This window comes from Nematolebias whitei, chromosome 1, assembly GCF_014905685.2.
Source record: "Nematolebias whitei isolate Nwh7 chromosome 1, NemWhi1, whole genome shotgun sequence".
NCBI lineage: Eukaryota > Metazoa > Chordata > Actinopteri > Cyprinodontiformes > Rivulidae > Nematolebias > Nematolebias whitei.
This window is the reverse complement of record NC_056498.1, coordinates 81601541-81629403: the sequence shown is the minus strand read 5'-3', so window position 1 is coordinate 81629403 and position 27863 is coordinate 81601541. Positions and strand designations below refer to the sequence as shown.

Sequence of the window (27863 nt, the reverse complement as noted above, 5' to 3'; positions counted from 1 at the left end):
TGATAAGTGTGATTGTGTTTGTGTGTGTGGTTGGTGCGTGCATCATCTTGTCATTTTCATGTCCATGAACGGAGAATATGGATGTTACTTCCCTCTCAAGAGACTTTAATTCACTTCAGTACAAAGAGGTACACTCACTGTTGTGCACAAACACACGTACACAAGCTCAGTTACAGATGACACCTCTTATTTCATTTTATTTAACCTTTATTTATACTTTTTCCTATCACCAACCATCAATCCATTATAGCATGCCTCCTTTTCTGCATCATAAACTTGTTCAGCCAATGACAGCCCCTCAAGAGTTGAGCTTTTCTTAAGCCAAAGTATTTATCCTCCCATCATGTTTTCATCCATCCACCCATTCATTCATTCATTTGTTGATTCTGTTTTGTGCTGTTCCCTTCACTCATGCACCATTCTCCAGGCAGCCTCGGATTCTGGAAAGCCCAGAGTGTCAGACAGTTGGCAGGAAGCAGTCTGACAGCGGCAGGTAAGATACGTGTTGTGGACCCAGCACCAACAGAAAACAGGTCCAACCTGCATCTCCAAGTCCATTTTAGAAGAACCAGCTTCCTCAAGACTTTTTGTACAGTTTTTTTTTTTTTTTCTGGGTCCGTGAACGCTTGTCCATAAAAAATATTGTTCAACTGCCTATATATATATATATATATATATATATATATATATATATATATATATAATTCTACATTACTGTAGCTTTGCAGAATACAAAGGGAAATAAAAAAAGAGCAAAATTACATAATTTTTTGTTTGATATGCATTCATTGTCAGAGGAGGTTTAATTATATGTTTTTTGACAAAGATGGAGTGAATTGTCTTAATAACTGACAAACCGATCCAGCTTAATAACTTAAGGAAGCTTCTCCCTGGTCTGATTTACACCTGGACAAAAACAACACTGCTCCTCCTTAATCAAGGTTTGATAATCTGCTGTAACCTCCCTTTCAACACTAGCTATGTTTACATGGACATAAGTAATCGGATTAAACGGCCGTTTGGAATAAAAATGTGTCATGTAAATGCCCTGCTCGGTTTATTTTTTGTTTATTCAGCGTGACCTGAAAAAATTTGTGATCAGAACGAAACAGGTGGTTTACAACAAAACCGGAATGGTGTCCATGTAAACGCTTAATCTGTTCTTTTTTTTTTTCTGATCGTGAAAAACTGACTTCAAATTCAAATTCAAAAATACTTTATTAATCCCAGAGGGAAATTATTTGTTGTTGTAACTCATTATCCTCATTTCATTAAGAGATATTATAGATACTGATGGCTGTAGACTGGAAGGATATCTTGTAAAGGTCCATCCCACATTAGCTCCTAAGAAACTGGCCGCAGATGCCATCCGATCTGTCCACCCAGACTCAGCTGGCCTCTCGGTTCCCCCAGGCTGTAGGACCGAATGCCGGGCAGAACTCCTCCCAGCAGTCTGCCGAGCTCCTCATTGCTGCGGATAGCCAACTGTAGGTGCTGAGGGACCATACTGTCCTTCTGCTGTCATGAGCCATGTTTCCTGCTAATTCCAGGTTGTCAGTGGTCAGGCACTCGAGTACAGCTGGCAGGTAGATGAGAATGCATCTACAGAACATCCTTTTCAACTCATTTGGGATTTGAGGCTGCAGTTGAGATATTATTTGAGCTTTTGAGATGTTAATCAGCTGCTGTTGGTTGTAGAAAACTGCCTCGTTGCCATGGTTACGCATCATAACAAATGTCCAAAACTAAAAAAGTTTCAATAAAAATCCTTCCAGCTGCACACCACCCGATTCCAGAGGAAACAATCATCCAAAAAATGTGATTTCCATCCAGAAAAAGAGGAATTAACGTTTCCAAAAGCAAAATCTCAGAATGAATGTGACAGCGCTGCTCCAACATGCAGCCACCTTGAGCAGCGCAATTCTAGAACTTGACTGCACATGCGCGACCTATGTCATTTCCGCCTGGCTAATGCTAATAATATTAGCATGTCGGGGAAGCAAAACTAGTCGATCGACAAATTTCTACTAGAAACTTTGAAAGAGCTCAAAATGATCTGTATTACCTGTAACTCAGTCAGGGAGTGCAGTAACCTCTCCACTGTCATTAAAACCTGTTGCAGGTCCATTTTGGGTGCTCAGGTTTGTTTACGTTCATCCTGTAAGTGAAATGGAAGTAGAATTTCATCTGTGTTTTTTTAAGGAGCGTTTACAACTCTGCGCATGTCACTACTTCTGTTCAAAATAAAACCCGCTGCATGTAAATGCTCGTCGTGAACAAATTGTGCCCATGTAAACACATTTGGATTATTTAATCCGAAAACATTTCAATCCGATCAAAACATTTTGAGCATGTAAACATAGCTACTCTGGAGTAAACTTTCCCAGGGAGATTGAGCAGTGAGACCCCCCTACACTTGGAACACATTAACTGCCCCCACCACTCCACTTTGCCAATCCAAAGGTTTTGTTCCTCTCAACCACACCACCAAGAAGAGGTGGGTCAGCCACAACAGCCTCACAAAGTCCAGAGCTTGTAGAATCTTTATTAGGGAAAGTCTTGTCCTTTGCTGTCACCCTGCCACCAAGGTGCTTTTTACTACGTCAGTAACCTTCAGTGTAACAAACTGAGGGAGTGGTGGCGCAGAGGTTAGAGAAGGTGAACCTGTGATCGTAAGATTACTGCTTCAACTCCCAGCACCGACAACATCAAAATGTGTGTGGGAAAGGTCAACCACCCACAACCACCTCCACTTTAATTTGTCCCACTGTGTGCCCTTGAGCAAGACCCTTAACCCCCACCATCTGCTCCCCCAGGGCACCCTAGATAGCAGCTCTGCTCCAAACAGAGGGCTGTGGTAGCTCAGTGGTCTGTGGTTGAGTCAGGAAGGGCATTCTGCGTAAAAACAATTGCCAAGTCTTCATGTGACTTAGTTCACTGTGGTGACCCCTGAATAAGGGAGCAGCTGAAAGAAGAAGAAAAACAAACAAACAAAATAAAAAAATGTCAGTGTAACAAACTGGCCTTCCTTTGACTCATCAGAGTCTGCCTCTTCTTTGGTAGACATGTCTGAATTGAGTTCTTCAATGCCTTCCTTCTAATACTTCATAGCATCTGCAGTTCAGGTCAGGATTTCCCAACCAAGCACAAACCTGGGATGGGTCCAAGGTCCCAACCTTGTCAGGACCTCCTTGAGACCAATTGAAAGTCCTTTTCCAGGACTGCCACAAATTTCTCTCACATCCAAGTTTTAGCCTCTGCCATTACTAAAGTTGTCGTCTTTTTGCTCATTTGGAGCATATTGATAGATTTATAAAAAATCTTCTGGATTCTTCAAGTCCTGAAGGCCTTTGTCTTTAACTTCATGGTTTTTACTCTGCGTGTGAAGATGTTTCTTTCAAATGTTCATATTGTTTAGTCACCGTGTTATTTGTGTGGTTACCAACTGAAGTTTTAACATCCATCCATCCATCCATCCATCCATTCTCTTCCACTTATCCAGGGTCGGGTCGCCGGGGTAGCAGCCTAAGTAGGGAGGCCCAGACTTCCCTCTCCCCAGCCACGTGGGCCAGCTTCTCCAGGGGAATCCCAAGGTGTACTCAGGCCAGCCGAGAAACATAGTCCCTCCAGCGTGTCCTGGGTCTTCCTCTGGGTCTCCTCCCAGTGGGACGTGCCCAGAACGCCTCACCAGGGAGGCGTCCAGGAAGCATCCTAACCAGATGCCCGAGCCACCTCAACTAGCTCCTCTTGATGTGGAGAAGCAGCGGCTCTACTCTGAGTCCCTCGCGGATGACTGAGCTTCTCACCCTATCTCTAAGGGAGAGCCCAGACACCCTGCGGAGAAAACTCATTTCAGACGCTTGTATCCAAGATCTCGTTCTTTCGGTCACAACCCAAAGCTCATGACCATAGATGAGGGTAGGAACGTAGATTGACCAGTAAAATGAGAGCTTCGCCTTTTGACTCAGCTCTCTCTTCACCACGACAGACCGGTACAGCACCCGCTTCACTGCCGATGCTGCATCTATCTGCCTATTGATCTCATACTCCATTTTTCCTGCATTTGTGAACAAGACCCCAAGATACTTAAACTCCTCCACTTGGGGCCGGACCTCCTCCCCGACCCGGAGAGGGCACTCTACCCTTTTCTGGCTCAAGACCATGGCCTTGGATTTGAAGGAACTGATCCTCATCCCGGCCACGTCACATTTGGCTGCAAACCTCTCCAGCGAAAGCTGTAGATCACGACCTGATGAAGCCAATAGGACCACATAATCTGCAAAAAACAGAGAATCAATCCTAAAGCCAACAAAACGGATCCCCTCAACACCTTGGCTGCGCCTAGAAATTCTGTCCATAAAAGTTATGAACAAAATCGGTGACAAAGGGCAACCTTGGAGGGGTCTAACTCTCACTGGGAGGACTTACTGTCAGCAATGCAGCCCAAGCTCTGAAACCGGTCGTACAGGGACCTAACAGCCCGTATCAAAGGGCCTGGTACCCCATACTCCCGGAGTACTCCCCGCAGGGCTGCCCAAGGGACATGGTCGAACGCTTTCTCCAAGTCCACAAAGCACATGTAGACTGTTGGGCAAACTCCCACGCACCCTCCAGGACCCTGCTGAGGGTGTAGAGCTGGTCCAGTGTGCCACGACCAAGAAGAAAACTGCACTGCTTCTCTTGAATCCGAGGTTTGACTATTCGATGGACCCTCCTCTCCAGAAGCCCCAAATAGACCTTAAAAGGGAGGCTTAAGAGCGTGATCCCCCTGTACTTGGAACACACTCTACAGTCCCCCTTTTTGAATAGGGGGACCACCACCCCAGTCTGCCAATCCAGGGGAACTGCCCCCGATGTCCTCGCAATATTGCAGAGTTGTGTTAACCAACACAACCCCACAACATTCAGAATCTTAAGGAACTCTGGGCGAATCTCATCCACCCCTGGGGCCCTGCCACCGAAGAGCTTTTTAACCACCTTGGTGACCTTAGCACCAGAGATTGGAGAGCCCGATCCAAAGTCCCCAGGCTCTGCTTCCTCAGTGGAAGACATGCCGGTGGGATTGAGGAGGTCTTTGAAGTACTCTGTCCACTGACCCACGACATCCCAAGTTGAAGTCAGCAGTACACCACCTCCACTATAAATAGTGTTGGTGGACCAGAATCGCCTCGAAGCTGTACAAAAGTCATTCTCTGTGGCCTCTCTGAACTCCTCCCACACCTGCATTTTTACCTCAGCGACCACCCAAGCCGCATGCCGCTTGGTCTGCCAGTACCCATCAGCTGCTTCCGGGGTCCCACAGGCCAAAAAGTCCCTATAGGACTCCTTCGTCAGCCTGACAGGATCCCTCACTGCCGGTGTCCACTACCGGGTTAGAGGGTTACCGCTGCGACAGGCACAACAACCTTGTGGCCACAGCTCCGATAAGCCGCCTCGACAATAGAGGCGCGGAACATGGCCCACTTGGACTCAATGTCCCCCACCTCCCCCGGAACGTGTTCAAAGCTCTCCCGGAGGTGGGAGTTATAGCTCCGTCTCACGGGAGACTCTGAAAGACATTCCCAGCAGACCCTCACAATACATTTGAGTCTGCCAGGTCTGACCGGCATCCTTCCCTACCATCGGAGCCAACTCACCACCAGGTAGTGGTCAGTGGACAGCTCCGCTCCTCTCTTCACCCGAGTGTCCAAGACATGTGGCCGCAGATCAGATGAGACGGCAACAAAGTCGATCATCAAACTGCGGCCTAGGGTGTCCTGGTGCCAAGAGCACGTATGGACACCCTTATGCTTGAACATGGTGTTCGTGATGGACAATCCATGACGAGCACAGAAGTCTAATAACAGAACACCATTCGGGATTAGATCAGGGGGGCCATTCCTCCCAACCACACCCCTCCAGGTCTCATTGTCATTGCCCACGTGAACATTGAAGTCCCCCAGTGGAACAAGGGAGTCCCCAGGAGGCACACTCTCCAGTACCTCCTCCAAGGACTCCAAAAAGGTTGGGTAATCTGAGCTGCTGTTTGGAGCATAAGCACTAACAACAGTCAGAACATGTCCCCCCACATGTAGGCAGAGGGAGGCTACCCTCTCGTTCACCGGGCTGAACCCCAATGTACAGGCACCAAGATGGGGGTCAACAGGTATGCCCACTCTTGCTCGGTGCCTCTCACCAGGGGCAACTCCAAAGTGAAAGAGTGTCCAACCCCTCTCAAGGAAACTGGTTCCAGAGCCAGAACCATGAGTTGAGTTGAGTCTGACTATTTCTAGCCAGAATCTCTCAACCTCACACACCAGCTCAGGCTCCTTCCCCACCAGAGAGGTGACATTCCACGTCCCCATAGCCAGCTTCTGTAGCCGAGGATGAGACCGCCAGGGTCCCTGCCCTCGGCCACCACCCATCCCACATTTCACCCGACCCCTTTGGCCCCTCCCACAGGTGGTGAGCCCATGGGAAGGGGGACCCATGTCGCCTCTTCAGACTGTGCCCGGCCGGGCTCCATGGGTAAAAGCCCGGCCACCAGGCGCTCGCCAGCGTGCCCCACCTTCAGACCCAGCTCCAGAGTGGGGCCCCGGTTACCCATGTCTGGGCGAGAGAGCATTGTTTCCATATATTGTACTCATCATAAGGGGTCTTTGGGCTACACTTTGTCTGGTCCCTCACCTAGGACCTGTCTGCCTTGGGTGACCTTACTAGGGGCATGAAGCCCCTGACAGCATAACTCCTAGGATCAATGAGACACTCAAACGCCTCAACCATAGTAAGGTGGCATCCCAAGGAGGGGAAGTTTTAACAAATCAAGTTAATCTTGAAGTTCAGCAAGTATAATGTCGTACTTTTATCTTATTTTTTCACACCACTGTTTATTCTTGTCTGCCTGTTATTTTTGCCCCATGTGAGTTTTACCTGCTGACACGTTTGTGTAGCACTTGTGTGATTGTGCGTTACTGTGAGTGTTTGTGCTTCAGACTGAGGGAGGAGATCTTGATCCTTTAAACTGTTAGAGGGAAAAGCTGAGCAGCTGTCACCAGTGAATGTGTAAAGTGTTTGTTGCTGCGGTGTGGATTTGTCTATTATTGTCACTTGTGCTTTGCTGAAGTGATGAGTTTGCTTGTTAATTTTGCTAAATGTGGTCTGTTGAACTGTTAGATCCTCATAAAAAACATAAAAAATTACCTGAACAAATTTTATAGTCCTTAGCTGGACTTTTCTATTACGAATGACTGCTTGTCAATAACATAAAATTATGAATAATAAATAAGATAAAATTATATAATAAGAATAATATTTTAACCAGGATTTTACTTGCAAGGTCACGTTTAGGACAGGTTACATAAATATACATAAAGTACACACGAACATCATACATATACATAAAGTACACACATGAAGACCATAAATATACATAAAGGACACACAAAGATCATTAGTATACATAAAGTACACACAGGAAGACCATAAATATACATAAAGTACACACATGAAATCATAAATATACATAAAGTACACACATGAAGACCATACATATACATAAAGTACACACGAAGATCATTAGTATACATAAAGTACACACAGGAAGAACATAAATATACATAGAGTACACACATGAAGACCATAAATATACATAGAGTACACACATGAAACCATAAATATACATAAAGTACACACATGAAGACCATAAATATACATAAAGTACACACAAAGATCATACATATACATAAAGTACACACATGAAGACCAGCCACGAGAATATGCCTCAAGCTGCCTTCCCAGCTTGCTTTTATACCCTTATCAGTTCAGCTGGGCTCAGAACACGGAGGTGTCCTTGGAGCCAGCTGCATGATGCATCCTCAACCAGCTACTCATCCAGCTTTCTACGCTAACCCAAACATATGATTCATGGGCAGAGTAAAGATTATCAGCCATAGTAATAGAAACATCCATAACCTTTGACTAAAAACTCTCTAACACTATGAAATAAAAGCATACTGTTATTCATAGTTTTTCTCTATCTGGAATAGTGGTTGATGCTCAAACTTTTCAAACTGCAGTCATTTCAGGTTGGCTGACTCATTGGGTCTCTGGGAGACTGGATTCAGATGAACATGTGGAGAAGTGATGGGGTTGTATTTAATGTCTGTGTGTTGCTTCACTGTTTAAACCTTGATTTGCTGCTCTGTTTGGCTTCATGATGTCTCACTGTCACTCCCCAACAAGCTCCTGCTTCACTTTGTTACTATGAAGCTGATGTCTAATTTAGAAACTCAGTCATTTCTGAGGGCTCTATTGTTCCTTTTTCTTTTTTGTGCTATTGCAGGTGATATTTGTCATCTTCCTTCATACATTTGAAATGACTTTGTGTAAACAGGGTAAACAGAAGAATGGGAGCAGTTAAGTGTCCTTTCCTCTCTTGCTTGCGTCTATTCTCCCTCCCATTTACTTTCCGTGTCTTCTCTCTGTCTTTACTCTTGTGTTGGTTCATGTTAGGGGCCTCCTGCAAGGCGGTCCAGGAGCATCTTCATCAGCTCGCAGAGTGAGGCAGCTCCCCCAGCTTCCCCCCCAGACCAGTACTGTAGAACAAGGTATGAGGACTGATTATTACAATTTTTTTTCCTGAATAAAAGTAAATGAAAATGATCAAGGTCATCCAATCACTGTCTTTATTTCTGTGAATTGATCATAAAGAGAGAGAGAGAGAAAAAACAAGAAACCAGCCAACAGAGAACACAAGCTAGTATATCTCGTGCCAGTCCCTAAACCAGGTAAATGGTGAGGGTTGTGTCAGGAAGGTCATCCACTGTAAAACACTTTAGCCAAGGACACTAAATCGGTTGAGGCTCGCATTAACAATGACTGCTACTGGTGCTGTTGACAAACAAGGTCCCGTTGGAAACTGTGGAGAATCAAGATGTCAGAAGTCCCCATGTTCATAGGAGCACTGGGTGCTGTGACCCCCAAACTGGAAGGCAGGCTCCAACAGATCCCAGGAAAAACCTCAGAGATCTCTGTCCAGAACAGCTCAGTCCTAGGGACAGCTGATATACTGAAAAGCACTTTTCAAAACTTTCAATAAAATCTGTTCAGTGGTTCATGGAATATGTTGCAAAAAGACAGAGTATAAGATGTTGATCAGTCTCAGCTACCACCACATTTTTCTGGTCATAGTTCATCATGTGCAACATGTGTGGTGGGTTCTAACCGGGCTTTGGCGGATCTGCTCCATCTGTCTTGTGTTTGTCCTCACTCAGCTTATATCTAATGAAGTACCAGGCAGTCATCAGTTTGCTTGTGTTTTTTCAGCCCTGGTAGCAGAAGAGCGAGTTCGTCAACTCCAGATGAGGGTTCATTCTAATCGGATGTCATCTGCCCCCACTTCCAGCCAACAGGACCTGGACCAAGCCCTCAAGAACAAACGAGAGGTGTGTGACTGTTTTTACTAAATCAGTCTCACATCAACATTAAACACAGGCCTAATTTTGATTTATTTTTTCTCTTTGTGAAAGTACTGTATGTCTATGGGAAATGTTTTGGTTTGATAGTCAAATATTACAAAAATGTTTTCTTCATTAATATAAATTATTTGTACAAATAATTTCAACAAAAAATGAAATACTCATGTTCTGCCGTTAGGTGAGGAATAAAAAGACCACACAGAGCTCCAACTATATATTTGACGTTGGAGCTCCACAATATATTAAGTTCTCTGCAGAACAAACACCCTGAGGCTCTTTACATGGTAGCCGGAGACTTTAATCATGTGAATCTAAAGGGCTGTTTCCCAAGCTTTTTCCAGCATGTGGGCATACCAACACGTGGAAACAACACGCTGGACCATGTTTACACGAACGTAAAAGATGCATACAAAGCCGAACTTCGCCCCCACCTAGGACTGTTAGACCACATGTCAATCTTAATGATACCTGCTTACTTCCCCCCGCTGAGATGCTTCAGACCGGTACAAAAGAAAGTTAAATGTTGGATCCAGGACAGTGGCCCCATACTGAGAGATTGTTTTGATCGAACAGACTGGCAGGTTTTCAGAGAAGCTGCTGAAAATGGAGATTTGCTTGATCTGGACCAATACACATCCTCAGTTCTGGGTTACACTTATATGTACTGACACCATCTCCACCATCAGATATGTTAAAATCTACCGAAACAGAAAACACTGGATCAGCTCTTTACCCTCACTAAGGTCCTCGAGGGGTCATGTAAGTTTGCCCATCTAGTCTACATGTGTTTTGTGGACTTGGAGAAGGCATTCGACCGTGTTCCTCGGGGTACACTGAGGGGGGTGCTCCATGAGTATGGCATTGGAGGCCCATTGCTATAGGCCGTTTGGACTCTATACCATCGGTGTGAGAGTTTGGTTTGCATTGCTGGTAGCAAGTTGGACCCCTTCAGGGTGAGAGTGGGACTCTGCCAGGGCTGCCCATTGTCATTGATTCTTTTCATAACTTTTATGGACAAAATTTCTTGGTGCAGCCAGGAGGTAGAGGGATTCGGGTTCGGGGGCCTCGAGATTACATCTTTGCTCTTTGCAAATAATGTGGTCCTGTTGATGTCATCATGTAGTGACCTCTAGCTCTCACTGGAGCGGTTCGCAGCCGAGTGTGAAACGGCTGGGATGAGAATCAGCACCTCCAAATCTGAGGCCATGGTCCTCAGTCAGAAAATCATGGCTTGCTCTGTTCGGGTTGAGGGTGAGGTTCTGCCTCAAGTGGGGGAGTGGTGACACAGAGGTTATAGAAGATGGGCCAGTGATCGGAATGTCGTAGGTTCAACTCCTGGTACCATCAACATCAAAATGTGAGTAGAAAAGTTGAAACACCCACAGCTGCCTCCACCCTCATTTGCCACTCTCTGGGCTCCTGAGCAAGGCCCTCAACCCCCACCATCTGCTCCCTAAACAGGTCTTTCTTGAAAATGAGTTCCCGTGGCTCAATGAGACTACCTGTATAAATAAAGGGTAAATTAAAAAAATTAAAAAATAAATACTTTTTTTTTAAAAGTGGAGGAGTTCAAGTATCTCAGGGTTTGTTCACAAGTGAGGAAAGAATGGAGCGTGAGATTGACAGACGAATTGGTGCAGTATTGTGGAATCTCTATTGGTGTTGTGCCACAAAGTGATGGTCTGCCAAAAATTGAGTTGCACCGTGAGAGAACGCACGAGAGGACTCGTTGTTTCAGTTCTTCAAAATTTAACAAGATTAGCACCTAAAAACAATTGTGTATTTGCTTGAAATTATAGCAAAGTTTTGTCCAATTACCTTGTCCTTAATAAATGCACTTTAATGGTAAAAGCTTCCTTTCGCCTGCCTGCCAAAGATCGATTACGAGCTGGCATTGATTATGCCTTGTAATTTAACAGAATTTAACAAGATTAGTACCTAAAAACAATTATTTGGTTGCTTGCGATTATAGCAAAGTTGTGTCTTTGTTTACTTTTTCCTTAATAAATGCACTTTAATGGTTAAAAAAGCTTCATTTCGCCTGCTTGTTAAATTATGAGCCGTAGTTGATTTTTGCTAACTCATAATCGATCTTTGGCAGACAGGCGAAATGAAGCTTTAATTTACCATTAAAGCACATCTATTAAGGAAAAGGTAAACAAAGATACACCTTTGCTATAATCTTGAGCAAACAAATAATTGATTTTGGGTGTTAATCAGAATCAGAATAGAATCAGAATAAGCTTTATTATCATGGTACTGAAATACAGTGAGATTATGTTCGTACAGTTGTCGGAAAGATGGGCAGAGTGCAGATCACTGTTGCTACAAAGCACTGCCCCTTATTATTTATCTGAATACTTCTAGATAGAAAAAGGGTAATAACCATGAGGATAGATAGTGGCATTACAAAAAAAGATCTCTTTACATCTTGTCCTATCAGGACACAATTTGAGACATAAAAAAACCCACTCTACCAGCAAGCATATTTATAGACGCATTACATATGCGTTTGACTTCAAGGTAATGAGATTTGTCCATGGGCATTTTCAGATAGGCCACAGTTTTGATGATGTTGTTTCAGCTGGCAGTTCTGATAAGCCTGCACAGAAGTTCAAAGCAAAGCTTTTGTCCCTAGTTTGTCCCTAGTTACCCATGTTCCAGGAGAAATTTGATAGTCAGCTCGTATCCGAGGCCAAACGGGAGAGTCAGATTCAGATAAGCCACAATTGTTGATTTTTCTTCAGGCAGACTGTTTTTCCTCATCAGCCTTGAGTCCTGCTGGAACTTTCCGGATCAAAATGGCCAAATTTATGGGTATCCACTCCACTGATCCGTGTTATGAGCCTTCTTCAAGATCGATCCCCACATGCTGACGAGTCCTAGGAGCCGAAGGAGGCCTGCGATTCTCAGAAATCGCCTCCATTTTACGATTTAGCTTGTAAATCAGCTGATTTTGAGTACTCGTAGCACGAACCAAAACTTTGCACTGACTCAGAAGCTTTGTCATGGCTGAAACTGCTGCCGAGGTCTTCTTTAAAAGTCGATAAAACAGAGCCACGCCGATGCCAAAGAGCAGAACCCTTGCTATCATAAATCCAAATATATAAACATCTTCGGCATCCTCCTGAGGCAGGACTAAGAGGCACATAAGCTGCCAAACTCACCACTGATCTCTGACGTACCCCGTAGTGTGAGTCTGAGCCAGACAAGAGGGTTCTCCAGGGCCCTGTCATTTTGTTGAAAAGATTTGTTGATTGCGTTGAAAGTCCAGCTCACCAGATCCATAATCATATTTTTCGTTCGGGAGATGTGTACCAGGAGCTTCAAACACACAGTGAGCAAAGCAGGAGGAAGCAGAGAATGGGGGAGGGAGAGCAGGTGCATCTGCCTTGATCAAGAGCCAGAGTAGATCTGCCAGAGTAGAATCTTATTAAGCTTTGAAGAACTGAAACAGCTAGTGCGCGCAAATAAATTTTTTTGGCAGTCCATCTGTCCGTTGTGGTGAAGTGGGAACTGAGCTGTAAGGCAAAGCTCTCTTTTTTCGGTCCATCTAAGTTCCTACTAGGGCTGGGCAATATCTTGATATTTATAAAATATTGAGATAATTTCATTTACGATATAGAGACTATTTCGATATAAAAGATAAAGTGTTATACTTAAAAATCTGCCTGCTCTCTTCTCTTCCTCCCAAGTGGCCCCTCCTCTCTCTCTCTCAGCCAAGCCCCTCACCTGCTCTCTCCATTTACTGCTTCTCCAGGTGGGGTGGCACCACCAGCATGTAGCAGCCACAATAAAGCCCCTTTTCCATGGTATCTTATCAGCATGACTCGACTCAGTTCGGTATTCTTTTGAGCCCTTTTCCACTAGCACTTTTTTGTGGAACTGGCACCTTTTTTGCTCCCTTCCTCTCAAGGGTACCAACCGAACCGAGCCGACACAAAAACGTGATGTCAGAACATTGTCGGTCACTGATTGGTCAGGGGGCGGAGTCACTAGAGGGGTTTGAGAATTTTCAAAACATTTGATCTGCCATTTACAATTACTGGTGTTTGAACTTAAGGAACGATTGGACCTATTTTTAAGCTTTTAAAAATAATAATGACAACATTGTGGTCTAATGCTGAAGTGCAGGCGTTCTTTGTGCTTGGTGGCCGACAACAAAAGCTAGCTAGATGGAACTTTGCCGGTCCTCGACTTTTCCTGGTCCTCTTCACCGGAGCCTTGGAGAGCCCCCTCAGGCAATGCAGGGCATCATCTCCCCAGCTTTGCGATCCGCTGGTCACCATGGAGGATCATATGAGCTGCTGACTCGCAGAAGGCCATTTCCCGGATCCCGGCCTCGTTTTCTCATGAAGGCCGATCCCGGCAGATGGGCAGACCGGGACGAGTCTGGGATTGAGGGTGGAAACGATTTTTAAAAACATGTTATGTATTAAAATAAGATGTATTTTTTTTGTCATTGAAGATTTAAAATAAATCAATAAACAGTGCCGGCTTTATAATGAAATGCTGTTTTCACTTTAATGGCTATTAGATAATCTGTTAAGTTAACTCAGCTGAAAAATTATAAAAAGACACAAAATTATTGGATCTCTCAAGACTATTTCCCTCGAATATATTTAAAAAAGAGCTACGGCCTTTAGTTAAACTTTATTCTAACCTACAAATGTACAAATCACAAAACAAGATCTTTAAAGCAAAGCTCAAAATAAAAAAAATATAAATATGAACAAGTAACAAAACCACACATCTAAACTGAACAATAAAAGTAGACACAATGAGTGTAAATACATCAAACGATGAAGAAAACATACAACATTTTAAATATAGATATTTTTGTTGAATCTGGCTCATCAGAGATTTAATGGTGAACTAAAGTTCATTAAAAGTTCATTAGATATATATATATATATATATATATATATATACTGTATATATATGTTTAATTTGATCATTTTAATAATCTGTATTATATTATTATAGTCCCCGTGACCCAAAGTGGAGGAAGCGGGTAAAAGATAATGGATGGATGGATATTATTATAGTATTATACTATTATATTGCTTTTTTACTATTAGTGTTTAGCATATTCTTAAGGCCCCCACATACTCGGGTGTACTTCATGCCACGAAGGTCCGCGTGTACTCTAGGTGGACTCAAAGTGGACGTCCGCCGGACATGTCTGCACAAAGAAAACTTTTTATGACCGCTTACGTGTACTTGGTGTCACACAATAAACTGCCCGACAATGGTGTTCACATCAAACTGCTTTGTATGTGACACCAACCGCTCTCTGTGTTCTGAGCAACCAGTCGCAAGGATGCGCAGCACGATTGCCGCATTCTGTGCAGGACTGACAGTTGTGCAATGGCTGCCCTGGTGCTCCTGCACGGTGAAGATTGATATGGTGTCGTTGTGAGCTGTTTTGTGTGCAGTGGCTTCCTCTGGTGGCTCTTCCTCAAAATGGGCAAAGAAATGGTTCAGTATGTCACCTTCAGCAGCTCCAAGACTGGTCTAATAGTTAGTGACATGCTGGATTCCTTGCCAAATTTGTGCATGTGCTTCTCGATCTTTCTCTTGTTGTCCCACTTGGCCTTCCTGATGCCCTGCTGTAGTATGGTATGTGCCATGCTGTAGTGGACCTGGTCCCCAGACCCGAAAGCAGTTTTCCTCTTCTTTAATAGCTGCTGGACCTCTCTGGTCATCTAGGACTTTGATTGGGACATACACGGATGCGTTTTTCCACAGTGACAATCGTGCAGATCTTAACACAGTTTACTGTTTGTGAATAATTCCAGGTCTGGATGTTCAAAAATATCCCAGTTAGTTTTGTCAGCTGCTGAGAGGTACCATATAATCAAGTTGTTATAGTTTCTTTTGTGATAAGTGCAGATTTCCAGAGAATGATGTATGCAGGAATCAATAGCAAAAGGAGAGTACCAAGCTGCTGTAACTGCATGCGCTGCCATCTGGAACTGAGTTGTCAATTCAAGATAGCAGTTGAAGCATGTTTTAATATTTGCAGCGTGGTTAATTCATGGAGTTTCACGAAACAAATTGTTAGATGAGACTGCTGGTTGGTTGATTAAGTTTAAAGTCCATGCTTGTGAGCCTTCTGAGATCTTATTTAAAAACATCATGAAGCAAAGCCCTCACCTTCTGCTGTTAAATGCTCTTTTATCTTCTGCATTTTGTTTCAGTTTCTACAGGTTTAGTTTTGTACAGCTTCTTTATAATGTTTACTTGAAACATTTTTGTTCTTTCTTGTGTCTGCTTCCTGCAGCTCTATAAGGACCAGAGTAGGAATAGTGAAAATATATCCCATAAGTCCTCAGACAGTGATGTCAGTGATGTGTCAGCCATCTCTCGAACCAGCAGTGCCTCTCGCATCAGTAGCACCAGCTACATGTCCATCCAGTCAGAGAGACCTCGGGGCCGCTTCAGGTACCCCCACTTCCTGGTCCATCATGTTCTCGCTGTAACTATGACTTTACTAATGTTTTGTAAATCGTGACCCGCAGCCGAGCTCTGCGTGCATCAGGCCGTCACATGATGAAGAGCACCAGTGTGAGTGGTGAGATCTACGGCACAGAGCATGCCGACGGCAGCCAGTCGGACACTGCGCTTGGGAGCTTGGGGAGTGGGATCAAAAAGCGGCGCTCCAGTTTAAGCCAACGTGTTGTTGCCATCCTGCCATCAAGACGGAGCCGGAGTACCTCCCAGCTCAGCCAGACAGGTCAGAGACAAGACTGAATGAAAGATATCCTTACCCCTTCTTAAAGGGAACAGGGATGAGCAAACAATCTGATACATTCTAGAAAAAAGTTTCTTTGTTAATTAACATGTTACTTAAAAATAACATAACTTCCTTTTATACTTAACCAAAGTTAACTTCCAACAGAAATCTGATGCATCATCAGTGACAAATTTGATTTATTAATGTCTGACAACCCTTTTATGGGTTTGAATGTTACAGAAAAAGCTTGGCCATATTAAATAGAATTTATGTTTAAAACTAATGAATAATTCATATTTTACTAAGAGTTATTCTAACCTCAGATAGGACCATCATGGTCACTGCTGTCTAAAAATTACTCCAGTCTCCACTTTGAACTGGCCCTCCAGAAATACAACTAGAAGGAATTTTTTTTATATCTTTGCTAAAAATAACTGTGCAATACAAATTTAAAGGCAATGTTTAGATTTGTTTTAATCAAAGTCTTTTTTTTTCAGAACTCGCATTCAAAACAAAGACAAACAAAACACACACAACAAAATCCCCTCCAACCCCACCCCTCCCACACTGGATCTGCCACACATACACACACACACACACACACACACACACACACCAGACAGACATTTATGACAACTACACAATACCATATGCTGACATACTGTAATTGCCGATCTATAGAGTGCACTCGAGTATAAGCCGCGCACAGTAAATAAAAAAATAATATTTTTACATACATAAGTCATGCCAGTGTAATCTTCAGCTGTTCACGTTGAATCTCTGACTCACACAAAAAGATATTTTAAACTTTTAATTAAATACGTACCAGTAGCATACACAAATATATACAGTACAGTAAATGTTTTATTCTGAACAACGTCTTTAACAAGGCTGGTTAAAACAAAATACAGTAGCTTACCAGGAAGACAGTAATTGCTATTTTCAAGCTGTTCCACAGAGCACAAAGTGCTCTGCGCATGTAGGGAAATACCCCCTCATGGGGAAGGAGGGATCCCCCCCCCCGCCCCACACACACACACACTCCCTGTTCTCACTTCCCCTCCCTGTTTCATTGGTTCGACTGTGACCTGTTCTGTAATTTCATTGATCAGACTTTTTATAACCTTTAATTATACAGCTAGTCACATTGAGTCACAAGGACCACCCCCACCCCCACCCCCACCCCACCCACCCAAGAGAGATGTGTAGTGGGCAGCTATGTGGGTGCCCGGGTGTGACAAGGCTAAATATTTTGGCGCCATAAAGCTCGTTAGCCCGTCTCAAAAAAAACCCCAAAAAACATAAAGTAGCTGCAGCATTGTATAAGCCACAGGGTTCAGCACATGCAAAAAAAGTGGTGGTTTATATTCCGGAAATTATGGCACTTTCAATATAAGATATAAATTGCTACCAAGTGTCCCAAAATCACTCAATAAATCATTTCACAATATATCTAATCGTTTCCAAATGAATATGACACATGAATTCTCTTATCCAGTGTTCATATGCCAGGGGATACGGATCCTTCCATCTGCATAAAATAAGTCTCCTGGCTAGAAGAAAGCTTCTCGTACCTGATAAAGGATGTATCCACAAGGACTACACCAAACAATGAAATGAATGGTGACGGGTACACACTTTTTCCACATATCCCAGAGGAAGTGTCAAAAATAAAGTGCCAATAGCCCCGCAGCTTTGGACAAGTCCAGAATGTGTGTAAGAGCTTAGCTGGAGTTTGTTTATCGTGGGTACATGCAGGATCCAGGTCAGTTTTAAACTTGGACAGTTTGTTTTACCACCTTATATTGAATTACAGCGTGTCTCACACAGATTGAGGATGAGTAAATGTTCTGAATGATCTTTCACCAGACTATGGATTCCTCAAGTCCATTTCCTATTTCAGCTTAAGACGGTCTAAGCTGGTCTCATGGTATGAACTGAGAAGTGTATAGATCAGGGGTGGGCAAACTTTCGGACTCGCAGGCCACACTGAGTTTTAAAATTGGAACGAAGGCCCGGGCCAGGAACAGATGGATGGAGTGTTTGTGTGATGTTATACCCCAGCGCAATAACAGCTGCCGGGACACTATTAATTATGGGTGATTCCACTTTCTGCACCACTCAAGCAGCCACTAAGTCAGGATTATATGATAGAACCGTGATTTTATTTACAACAGTGAAATTATTGACTTTGTGGAGTCTTACCAACTTCAGGCCCAAACAACAAACAAAACAAACCACTGTATTTTCTCTTTACCAGAAGAAAAATAAAATTAACCAAACCACACGTCTCTTACCTCACTATGCTAATGGAATACAGGAGAAAAGTCAAAATAAAATGTCAGCTCACCTCTCCTCACAAAACTTTTTACAACTATGGGCTCTAAAGTTGATGACAGGTCAGCTGTGGCAGGTTACCATACCATACCATACCACTTTATTTATAAAGCACTTAAAACAGCAACAAGGCCAACCAAAGTGCTGTACAGACAAAACAACAGGTAACACACAAAGCAAAATACAAAATGAGGTAAATCAGAATATACACAAAAACCGATGCAGATAATGACGACAAACCAGTGTGGAGCATACAGGATCAAAACACAGATCATCTTGTGTTGAAAGCTATTGAATAGTAGTGAGTTTTTAAACGGGACTTGAATACCGAGAGGGAGGGGGCCTGTCTGACAATCAGAGGTAACTCGTTCCAGAGTCTTGGTCCTGCTACAGAGAAGGCCCTGTCACCTCTGCGCTTAAGACGAGTTCCTGGAACTGTGAGGAGCAACTGGTCCGCTGACCTCAGGGAGCATGGTGGGACATACGGTTGTAGCAAATCAGAGAGATGGGGGGGGGGGGGGGGCGCGACACTGTTCAGTGATTTGTAGACATACATGAGTATTGTGAACTGGATTCGAAAGTGAACCGGTAACCAGTGCAGTGAGGCCAAAACTGGTGTAATGTACTCTCTTTTGTCTGTACTGGTTAAAAATCGTGCTGCTGCATTCTGGACCAGTTGTAGTCGTGCAATGGAGGTATGACTGATACCAAACAGGAGCGAATTGCAGTAATCAAGCCTAGATGTAATGAATGCATGTATTACTGTCTCCAGGTTCTTTTTGGACAATATGGGCTTCAGTTTAGACAACCGCCTCAGTTGGAAGAAGCATGATTTAACAATCATGTTTACATGATTGTTAAGTTTCAGGGAAGGGTCCATTATCACGCCCAGATTAGTGACTCGTTGTTTTTCTGACAGGGTTAGAGCGGAAAGGTCGATGCAGTGGTTTGTGATCGTGTCGTTGGGAGGGAACAACATGACTTCAGACTTCTTTTCATTGAAACTTAAGAAGTTTAAAGCCATCCAGTCCCTGATGTCAGCCAGGCAGTTGAGCAGCAGTTGAATAGAGCATGTACCATTGTGTCTTAGGGGGAAGTAAATTTGACAGTCATCGGCATAGAAGTGGAAGGGCATGTTGTGTTTCTGGAAAATAGCACCAAGCGGCAGCAGGTATAAAGAGAATAGGAGGGGACCCAGTATGGACCCCTGAGGAACCCCCCATTTAAGCTCTGCCTCTGCGGAACTAAAATCCTTGATGGAGACACAAAAGGATCTGTCAGTGAGGTAAGATCTGAACCAATTGAGGGCTGATCCTGTGGCTCCCACCCACTGCTCCAACCTAGCAATGAGGATCTCATGGTCAATGGTGTCAAAGGTGGCTTTGAGGTCCAACAGGACAAGCAGCACAGAATCACCGGTATCTGTGAATCTGAAGATGTCGTTAAAGACCTTCAGCAGGGCAGTTTCAGTGCTGTGGAGAGGTTTAAAGCCAGATTGGAAAAGCTCTAAGATGGCGTGATCCTCCAGGAAGCACTTCAACTGGGACTCGACTATTTTCTCCAGTACTTTAGAAACAAATGGGAGTTTGGAGACAGGCCGGAAGTTGGAAACGAGTGAGGGGTCAAGGTTTGTTTTTTTTCAGGAGAGGCTGGACGGCAGCATGTTTAAAGGTTTTTGGCACCACGCCAGTGGATAAACTACTGTTTACTATGGCAAGAATAGATGGACCTAGAGTAGGAAACACCTCCTTTAGTAGTCGAGGGGGGACCACATCAAAGGGGGAGCCAGAAGGTTTCAAGATGCACATGACCTGCTCTAGAGAAGATAGAGTGATGGGTTCAAAATGGTCAAAAGGAGCTACAGACTGAGGTGGGATGGATGGGTCATGAGTTGGAGGGGAAATGAGAGCCCTGGTGGTCGCAATTTTTTCCACAAAGAAATGTAGGAAGTTGTCGCACAGCTCAGTCGAGGCTTCCAGAGGTGATGATTCAGTGAGGTGGAGAACAGAGTTTAGGGTGGAGGACACGTGGGTTGTGAGAGTTTGAGGTAATTATATCAGAGAAGAATTTTGATTTTGCAGCTTTTACTGTTTTCTGATAACAGCGCCAGCTCTCTTTAAGTATTTGGAAAGAGACCTGCAGCCTCTCTTTCCTCCACTTTCGCTCCGTCCTCCTACATTGCTGCCTAGCGGCCTTGGTAACGTCACTCAGCCAAGGTTCTGCTTTCAGTTTTGATTTTTTGGTTTTAACAGGTGCAACATGATCCATAGTCCATGGATCCATAGGTTGGGAATGAAAGCAGACATCATCCTCCTGCAGCTCCTCTATGCAGCATCACAACAGAGTACCTGGACAATAATTCACACATGTTTTTGTCTTTCACTTTTTTTTTGATAGTTCACACACAATTAACAGTTTCACACACGCACACACAAAGCATGACTTACAGTGATTCCTGATGAATCTAATAAAGTTAAATCTGGTCCTCTGGACATTCAAAAAACAAAACAAAGCAAAACAAGCAAAAAAATATAGAAACGTTTCGTCTCATCCGAAAGACTTCCTCAGTCTGAGGTGCTGTATTCAGCTCAGTCTTATAAATAGCACCTTCTCAGAGTGGATCAACCAGTTTTGCTGCTGACAACCAAAACCAGCTGCTCACATGCTCAAGAAGGACCATCAGCCTAACAATGGATCATTAGCACACTGATGGCTGTTTACTGTTCACAGAGGGCTGAGTGATACTAGCAATCACAGCATTGTAAGAGGGGGACAGTTGAACCCGGAGGCCTCCACCCCTGTTTAATGATGGACGGTTTCTTTTCACAAAGATGGCCTCCTTTACTCCTCTCTCAAACCATTGTTCCTCACTGTCCAGGATGTCAACATCTTCATCCCTGAAAGAGTGACCGCTGGCCTGGAGATGAGAGTAGACCACAGAGTCCTGGCCTGATGTTGTTGCTCTTCTGTGCTGGTCCATCCTTTTGGCCAGTGGCTGTTTAGTTTCCCCGATGTAAGACTGATCACAGCCCTCCTGACACTGAACAGCATACACAATATTACTCTGTTTGTGCCGGGGGACTGGATCTTTGGGATGAACCAGTCTTTGCCGTAATGTATTTTGGGGTTTAAAAGCCACTGGGACATTGTGTTTAGAAAATAAACGTCTCAGTTTCTCTGATACTCCCTCAACATATGGAATGACCACTGGTCTGGGTCTGGGTTCCTCCTTTTCACCTGATGGCTGACTGGAGTCCTGTTTGGGTTTCTTCTCTGCTTTCAGGAAGGCCCAGTTAGGAGATCCACATTGCTCTAGAGCCTGTCTTGTGTGGGATTTCTCCTTCTGCCTGGCTCCTGAGTTAGTGGGTACGCTGTCTGCTCTGTGATACAGAGTCCTGATGACTCCCAACTTGTGCTCCAAAGGGTGATGGGAGTCAAACTGCAAATACTGGTCTGTGTGGGTGGGTTTGCGGTACACCTCGGTTTGCAAATGTCCTCTATCAGAGACTGATGATATAAGGAACATTAAACAAATAATAATAATAATAATAATTTGTAACTTGTACTCATTTATAGAATAAAACCACCAGAAACTAAAGAGAGACCCTTCAGGGGGCAGGTAGACTCCAGCAGCCTCTACATCTATCCACTCTAACCCTTAAGTATTTACACTCTCACATGAACTGTTTTTATCAGTAAAACCCGCACGTGCGTTGAAAATGTATTTGATTTGATTGGACTGACAGTACTACATTTTAATCTGTAAAAACAGTAAGACACTGCCCTCGTCTGGTTAAATGTTTTCATTGTCTGGTGGAGATTTACAATTCAATTTAATTGTTTATTTATACAGCGCCAAGTCACAACAGAAGTCATCTCAGGGCACTGAACAGAAACATTTTACCAACAGGATCAATAATTTCTCTCAACTGAGCAGTAAAGTGTTTCTATTCTATTCTATCCTATTCTATTCTATTGTAAGGTCAGCAACAGGATTCTCTACTGGCGTTCCTAAACTACCAGCGTCACTAAAACTTTACAGACTGTCTGACTTTACAAACATCCATCCATCCATCCATCCATTTTCTTTACCCGTTTATTCCATTTTTGGGTCACGGGGGTCGCTGGTGCCCATGTCCAGCAATCACTGTGCGAGGGGCGGGGTACACCCTGGACGGATCGCAAGTCCATCACAGGGCCACATAGAGACAAACGAGACAAACAACCATTCACTCTCTCACTCACACCTAGGGGCAATTTAGAGTTACCAATCAGCCTAACATGCATGTTTTTGGTCTGTGGGAGGAAACCGGAGTACCCGGAGAAAACCCACGCATGCACGGAGAGAACATGCAAACTCCACCCAGAAAGGCCCCCGGACCGGGGTTTGAACCAGGGACCTGCTCGCTGAGAGGCAGCAGCTCTACCAGTTGCGCCACCGTGCTACTTTACAAACACAGATGATTAAAATAAATAAAATCATCTTTCAAGACCTAAGTTGATCCCTGTAAGATGATTGATGCATGTGAGGGTGTGGGTGTTCTAATGCAGATGCTTTTTCTTGTTTTCTTTAAATATTTCACGGCACTGTGGGTGAAAGTAGGACTCTCTCTGTGTACATTGAATTAAAGTGAGCTGAATTAAAGGTTTTAATTTAGGTTTTAATATTTAAATATGTTTTGCTTCTCATCTGAGGATATCCTCAGATGTTCTTCAAATTACCACAGTTACCATGACTGAGACTGACAACCTGCACCAACACATTCATGACTTCAGGTTTCTGTTCAATGTGTGTTACTCTGCGTCTACATTGATTTCCTAAAACCAATGGAGCTGTTTAATGATCAGGAAGTCAGTCTGCTGTGTTCATATAGGACTCATGATGGGAACTGCACTTAATTTGAAAACAAAATGAAAATGATCTGTTTTTGTCAGCATTGAATTGTCTGCACACGTTCACTGATTCTCTGCTCCTGTGGTTTGATTGTCAAACATAGTGTCTATAATCTTTGTGGGGATATTCAAGAAAGCAGGTTGTGAGTAAATGCACCCTGGGTTTTCTGTTTCAGAAAGAGAGCTGAGTGAAACCATTAGGTCTGTCACCATAGTAACAGATTCAGGTCTGTCACCATGGTAACATATTCAGTTCTGTCACTGTGGTAACAGATTCAGATCTGTCACCATGGTAACATATTCAGTTCTGTCACCATAGGAACAGATTCAGATCTGTCACTGTGGTAACATATTCTGTAAATTCCTCCCACCTGAAGAAAATGAGCTGTTCATTCTTAACAAATCTGACAGATATTAAAGCAGGATTACTTCATGATGTCTGACGTTGGGAGTTTTCCTCATTTAGATTGAATTTACTTTGATTCCCAGATGTTTGTTGTTTGTTTGATCTGTATTACTTTAATTCTCAGACCTCGCATATCATAGATAATAAAACATCTCGGTGGTTTGTTCTCATTTGGGACAAATTTTAATCACACCGAGATATAATTTGCAGAAATTAATTTGCTGAATAAAACATCACCACAAAATGACAAAATGATTTGCATTTATTTTGTATTTCTCACAGTCCTACAAATGCATCAGTTTCAATTTAAAAATGCTTTCTGACAGTAAACGTCTTAAACTTTCAACCAGTGCTCCAGAAATTTAATTTCCCGATTCTGCAGTTAAATTACCGAGTTTCCATCTCTGAGTTTTAATTTTCCTAAAGTCCATCAGGCTAAAAAGCCCCAAAACCTTCTACCCCACTCCATATTTTTAAAACAGACTGAATATCTTTGATAGGAACTGAATCTTAAGATCAATTAATTAGTGTTCATTAATGTAATTTTTAAAAATCATGGCAATGTAAAACGTGAAATGTTAAACTCTTTCCACTCTACAAGCTCATAAATCAAAACATCATTTAAATAATAAAATATATATATATATATATATATATATATATATATATATATATATATACATATCATTTTTTTAGATGATTGTTTCCTCTGGTATCAGATGCTGCGCAACTGGAAAGATTTTTACTGAAACTTTTTTTTAGTTTTGGACATTTGTTATGATGCTCAACCATGGCAACAAGACAGTTTTCTACAACCACCAGCAGCTGATTAACATCTCAAAAGCTCAAAAAATATCTCAACTACAGCCCCAAATCTCAAATGAGTTGAAAATGATGTTCTGTGGACTCATTCTCATCTACCTGCCAGCTGTGCTCGAGTGCCTGACCACTGAGATCCTGGAACTAGCAGGAAACATGGCTCGTGACAGTGGAAGGACGGGATCGTCCCTCGGCACCTACAGTTGGCTGTCTGCAGAGACGAGGAGCTCGGCAGACTGCTGGGAAGAGTGGCCATCGCTCTGGGAGGAGTTCTGCCCAGCATATGAGCGGTCCTACAGCCCGGGGGAACCGAGAGGCCAGCCGAGTCTGGGTGGATGGCTCAGATGGCATCTGCAGCCAGTTTCTTAGGATCCACTGTGGGATGGACCTTTACAAGAGATCCTTCCTGTCTACAGCATCAGCATCTATAACATCTCTCAATGAAATGAGGATAACGAGTTACAACAACAAATAATTTCCCTTTGGGATTAATAAACTATTTTTGAATTTTGAATTGAATTTTGAATATATATATATATATATATATATATATATATATATATAAGGAAACTAACTCAAGCATTATTAAAACAGTCATCATGAATTAAAGCTCTGGGAGAAACTAAAGTGTTTAGCTGAGCTATGACATCAAGTTGTACTGTGCATGCTACTTAACGTATTAGAAATGGCCTAACCCTGTTTTTGTTGATGTTGTTGCCATGATGAATTGTTGTATAAGAGTTTAACTTGAGGTTAAGATATTCTGAGCTATATCATCAGTCTTTCTGGAACTAAAGCTCAGAGTGCAAATCTAAACTCAAAGTTTTTAAACCTTCTTTCTTGAATATCCCATTGAGAAAGTCCTCTTTAGATGTTTTAAAGACATTTTAGGCTCAAAGTATCTTCATACAGAAAAATCTGCTCCTTTAAATGTTTTCACTGAACAGAATCACACCATCCACACACAGATTTGTACGTTAAGTCTGATGACTATGATCACCAAGCCCTGAAGACTCATTGAAGACATGTGGGATTGTTGTTGTTTATCGGTCTTGTTGTTGTTGTGTGTTATTTCAGAGGCGGCGGGTAAGGCGGCGGACAGACAGAAAGGTAAAGCAAAAGGAAGGAGCTCAACCACAGTAGATACAACATGTAGTGGTTACTTGTCCTCAGACACATCAACTGTAAAGCACCAAAGCATCAGACGCCACTCTTTTATTTTTCCCCAAGACTTCCTGTTAATAAGTCCTTAATAAAACATCACAGCAGCCAGGAAGCAGACGCACACAGAGGTGAAGGAACACTGCAGACATGTAGGCACAGAGAGAATGAGCACAAACAGAAAAGTGTTTCCTGATGAGCCCTTCCTGAACTCTGTCTCTGGCATCCTTACTCCACCCTCCTGTCACCTTTTAGTCTGAAGGTCGGTTCAGTCCAACAACAAGCCTTATACGACTTTAATAACAGTTCCAACAGTAACTTTTCATTTCTGATGAAGAATTCAACTTGTGTTAAAGAGGAAACGTAAGACTTGTTATGTGCTGAAGCCTTCCTTTATGTTTGAGCTGTTTAATTTCCTCAGCCCTTTACAACCTCTGTTTATCTTCACATCCCTGTCAGATATGACGAAAAGTTTTTATTTTTTAAAATATTTCTCTTGTGACCTCATCACCAAAAGTAAGACTTTGTTCTACCTTTAGTTCCAGGTCGGGTGATCCATGTGGCTTGTTTTCTCAGCTGAAGATATTTGTGTTGTGTAAAAAAAATAAAAAAATTTGCTTTAAATTTGTTGATGAGGTCATCATGAGATGTGATTTTTGCATGATGGAATCATCCTCAAGTTATCAGGCTTGTCCAAGTTGCTGCGGTGAATTTCAAAGAAGAGATTTAATTGAACCCTTTCAAAACTCAAAACTTCTGTATCTGTTGTGTAGCAGCTCAGTTCAGGTGAGAGGCCTGATAACTAACGGGAGTCTTGGTTGGTTAGACATGATGCTGGATTCTCACCACTTCCTTACGTTTTACCACAGAGGCATCAGCAGGGAAGAAGGCGAGTAAAGCCAGCAGCAGCAACATCCAGAGGAGCGTGGAGACGGGTATGGCTGTGGAGTACCCACGAGGAGGGTCCTCCATGAACCGGCAGGCCAGCAGGGAGTCCACTGATGGAAGCATGAACAGCTACAGCTCTGAGGGGAAGTACGTACACTTACACAGTATTCACAGTACAGTCATAGTACTTACTCTCTTATCCTAAAATCATAGTATCGTTGTAGTACTGACTCTAACCCTAAAATCGTAATACAGTCTTAGTACTGACTCTCTAATACTAAAATATAGTACAGTCGTAGTACTAACACTCTAATCCTAAAACCATAGTATAATCGTAGTACTGACTCTTCAATACTAAAATCACAGTACAGTCATAGTACATCCATCCATTATCTTTACCCGCTTATTCCATTTTGGGTCATGGGGGTCGCCGGTACCCATGTCCAGCAATCACTGTGCGAGGGGCGGGTACACCCTGGACGGGTCGCAAGTCCATCACAGGGACACATAGAGACAAACGAGACAAACAACCATTCACTCTCTCACTCACACCTAGGGACAATTTAGAGTTACCAATCAGTCTAACATGCATGTTTTTGGTCTGTGGGAGGAAACCGGAGTACCCGGAGAAAACCCACGCATGCACGGAGAGAACATGCAAACTCCATCCAGAAAGGCCCCTGGACCGGGGTTTGAACCAAGGACCTGCTCGCTGAGAGGCAGCAGCTCTACCAGTTGCACCACCGTGCTGCCAGTCATAGTATAGACTATCTAATACTAAAAATATAGTACAGTTGTAGTACCGACTCTCTAATCCTAAAATCACAGTACAGTCATAGTACTGACTCTCTAATACTAAAAACATAGAACAGTCATAGTACTGACTCTAACCCTAAAATCGCAGTAGAGTCAGAGTACTAACTCTTTAATCCTAAAATCACAGTACAGTTGTACTCACTAACCCTAAAATCACAGTACAATCATAGTACTGACTCTCTAATACTAAAAACATAGTACAGTTGTAGTACTGACTCTCTAATCCTAAAATCACAGTACAGTCATAGTACTGACTCTCTAATACTAAAAATATAGTACAGTTGTAGTACTGAGCCTCTAATACTAAAATCACAGTACAGTCATAGTACTGACTCTTTAATACTAAAAC

General features: G+C 43.1%; 1 protein-coding gene across 1 annotated transcript in view; it reads left to right on the top strand.

Moving 5' to 3' along the window:
* Nucleotides 1-27863, top strand: part of LOC119413702 (regulating synaptic membrane exocytosis protein 1) — a 217355-nt gene that overhangs the window by 183521 nt on the left and 5971 nt on the right. The window contains exons 22-28 of the mRNA XM_037680758.1: nt 428-493; nt 8491-8585; nt 9304-9422; nt 15742-15902; nt 15980-16194; nt 25727-25759; nt 26680-26845. Of these exons, the coding sequence (XP_037536686.1) occupies nt 428-493; nt 8491-8585; nt 9304-9422; nt 15742-15902; nt 15980-16194; nt 25727-25759; nt 26680-26845 (855 nt within the window). The remainder of the gene's footprint in view (nt 1-427; nt 494-8490; nt 8586-9303; nt 9423-15741; nt 15903-15979; nt 16195-25726; nt 25760-26679; nt 26846-27863) is intronic.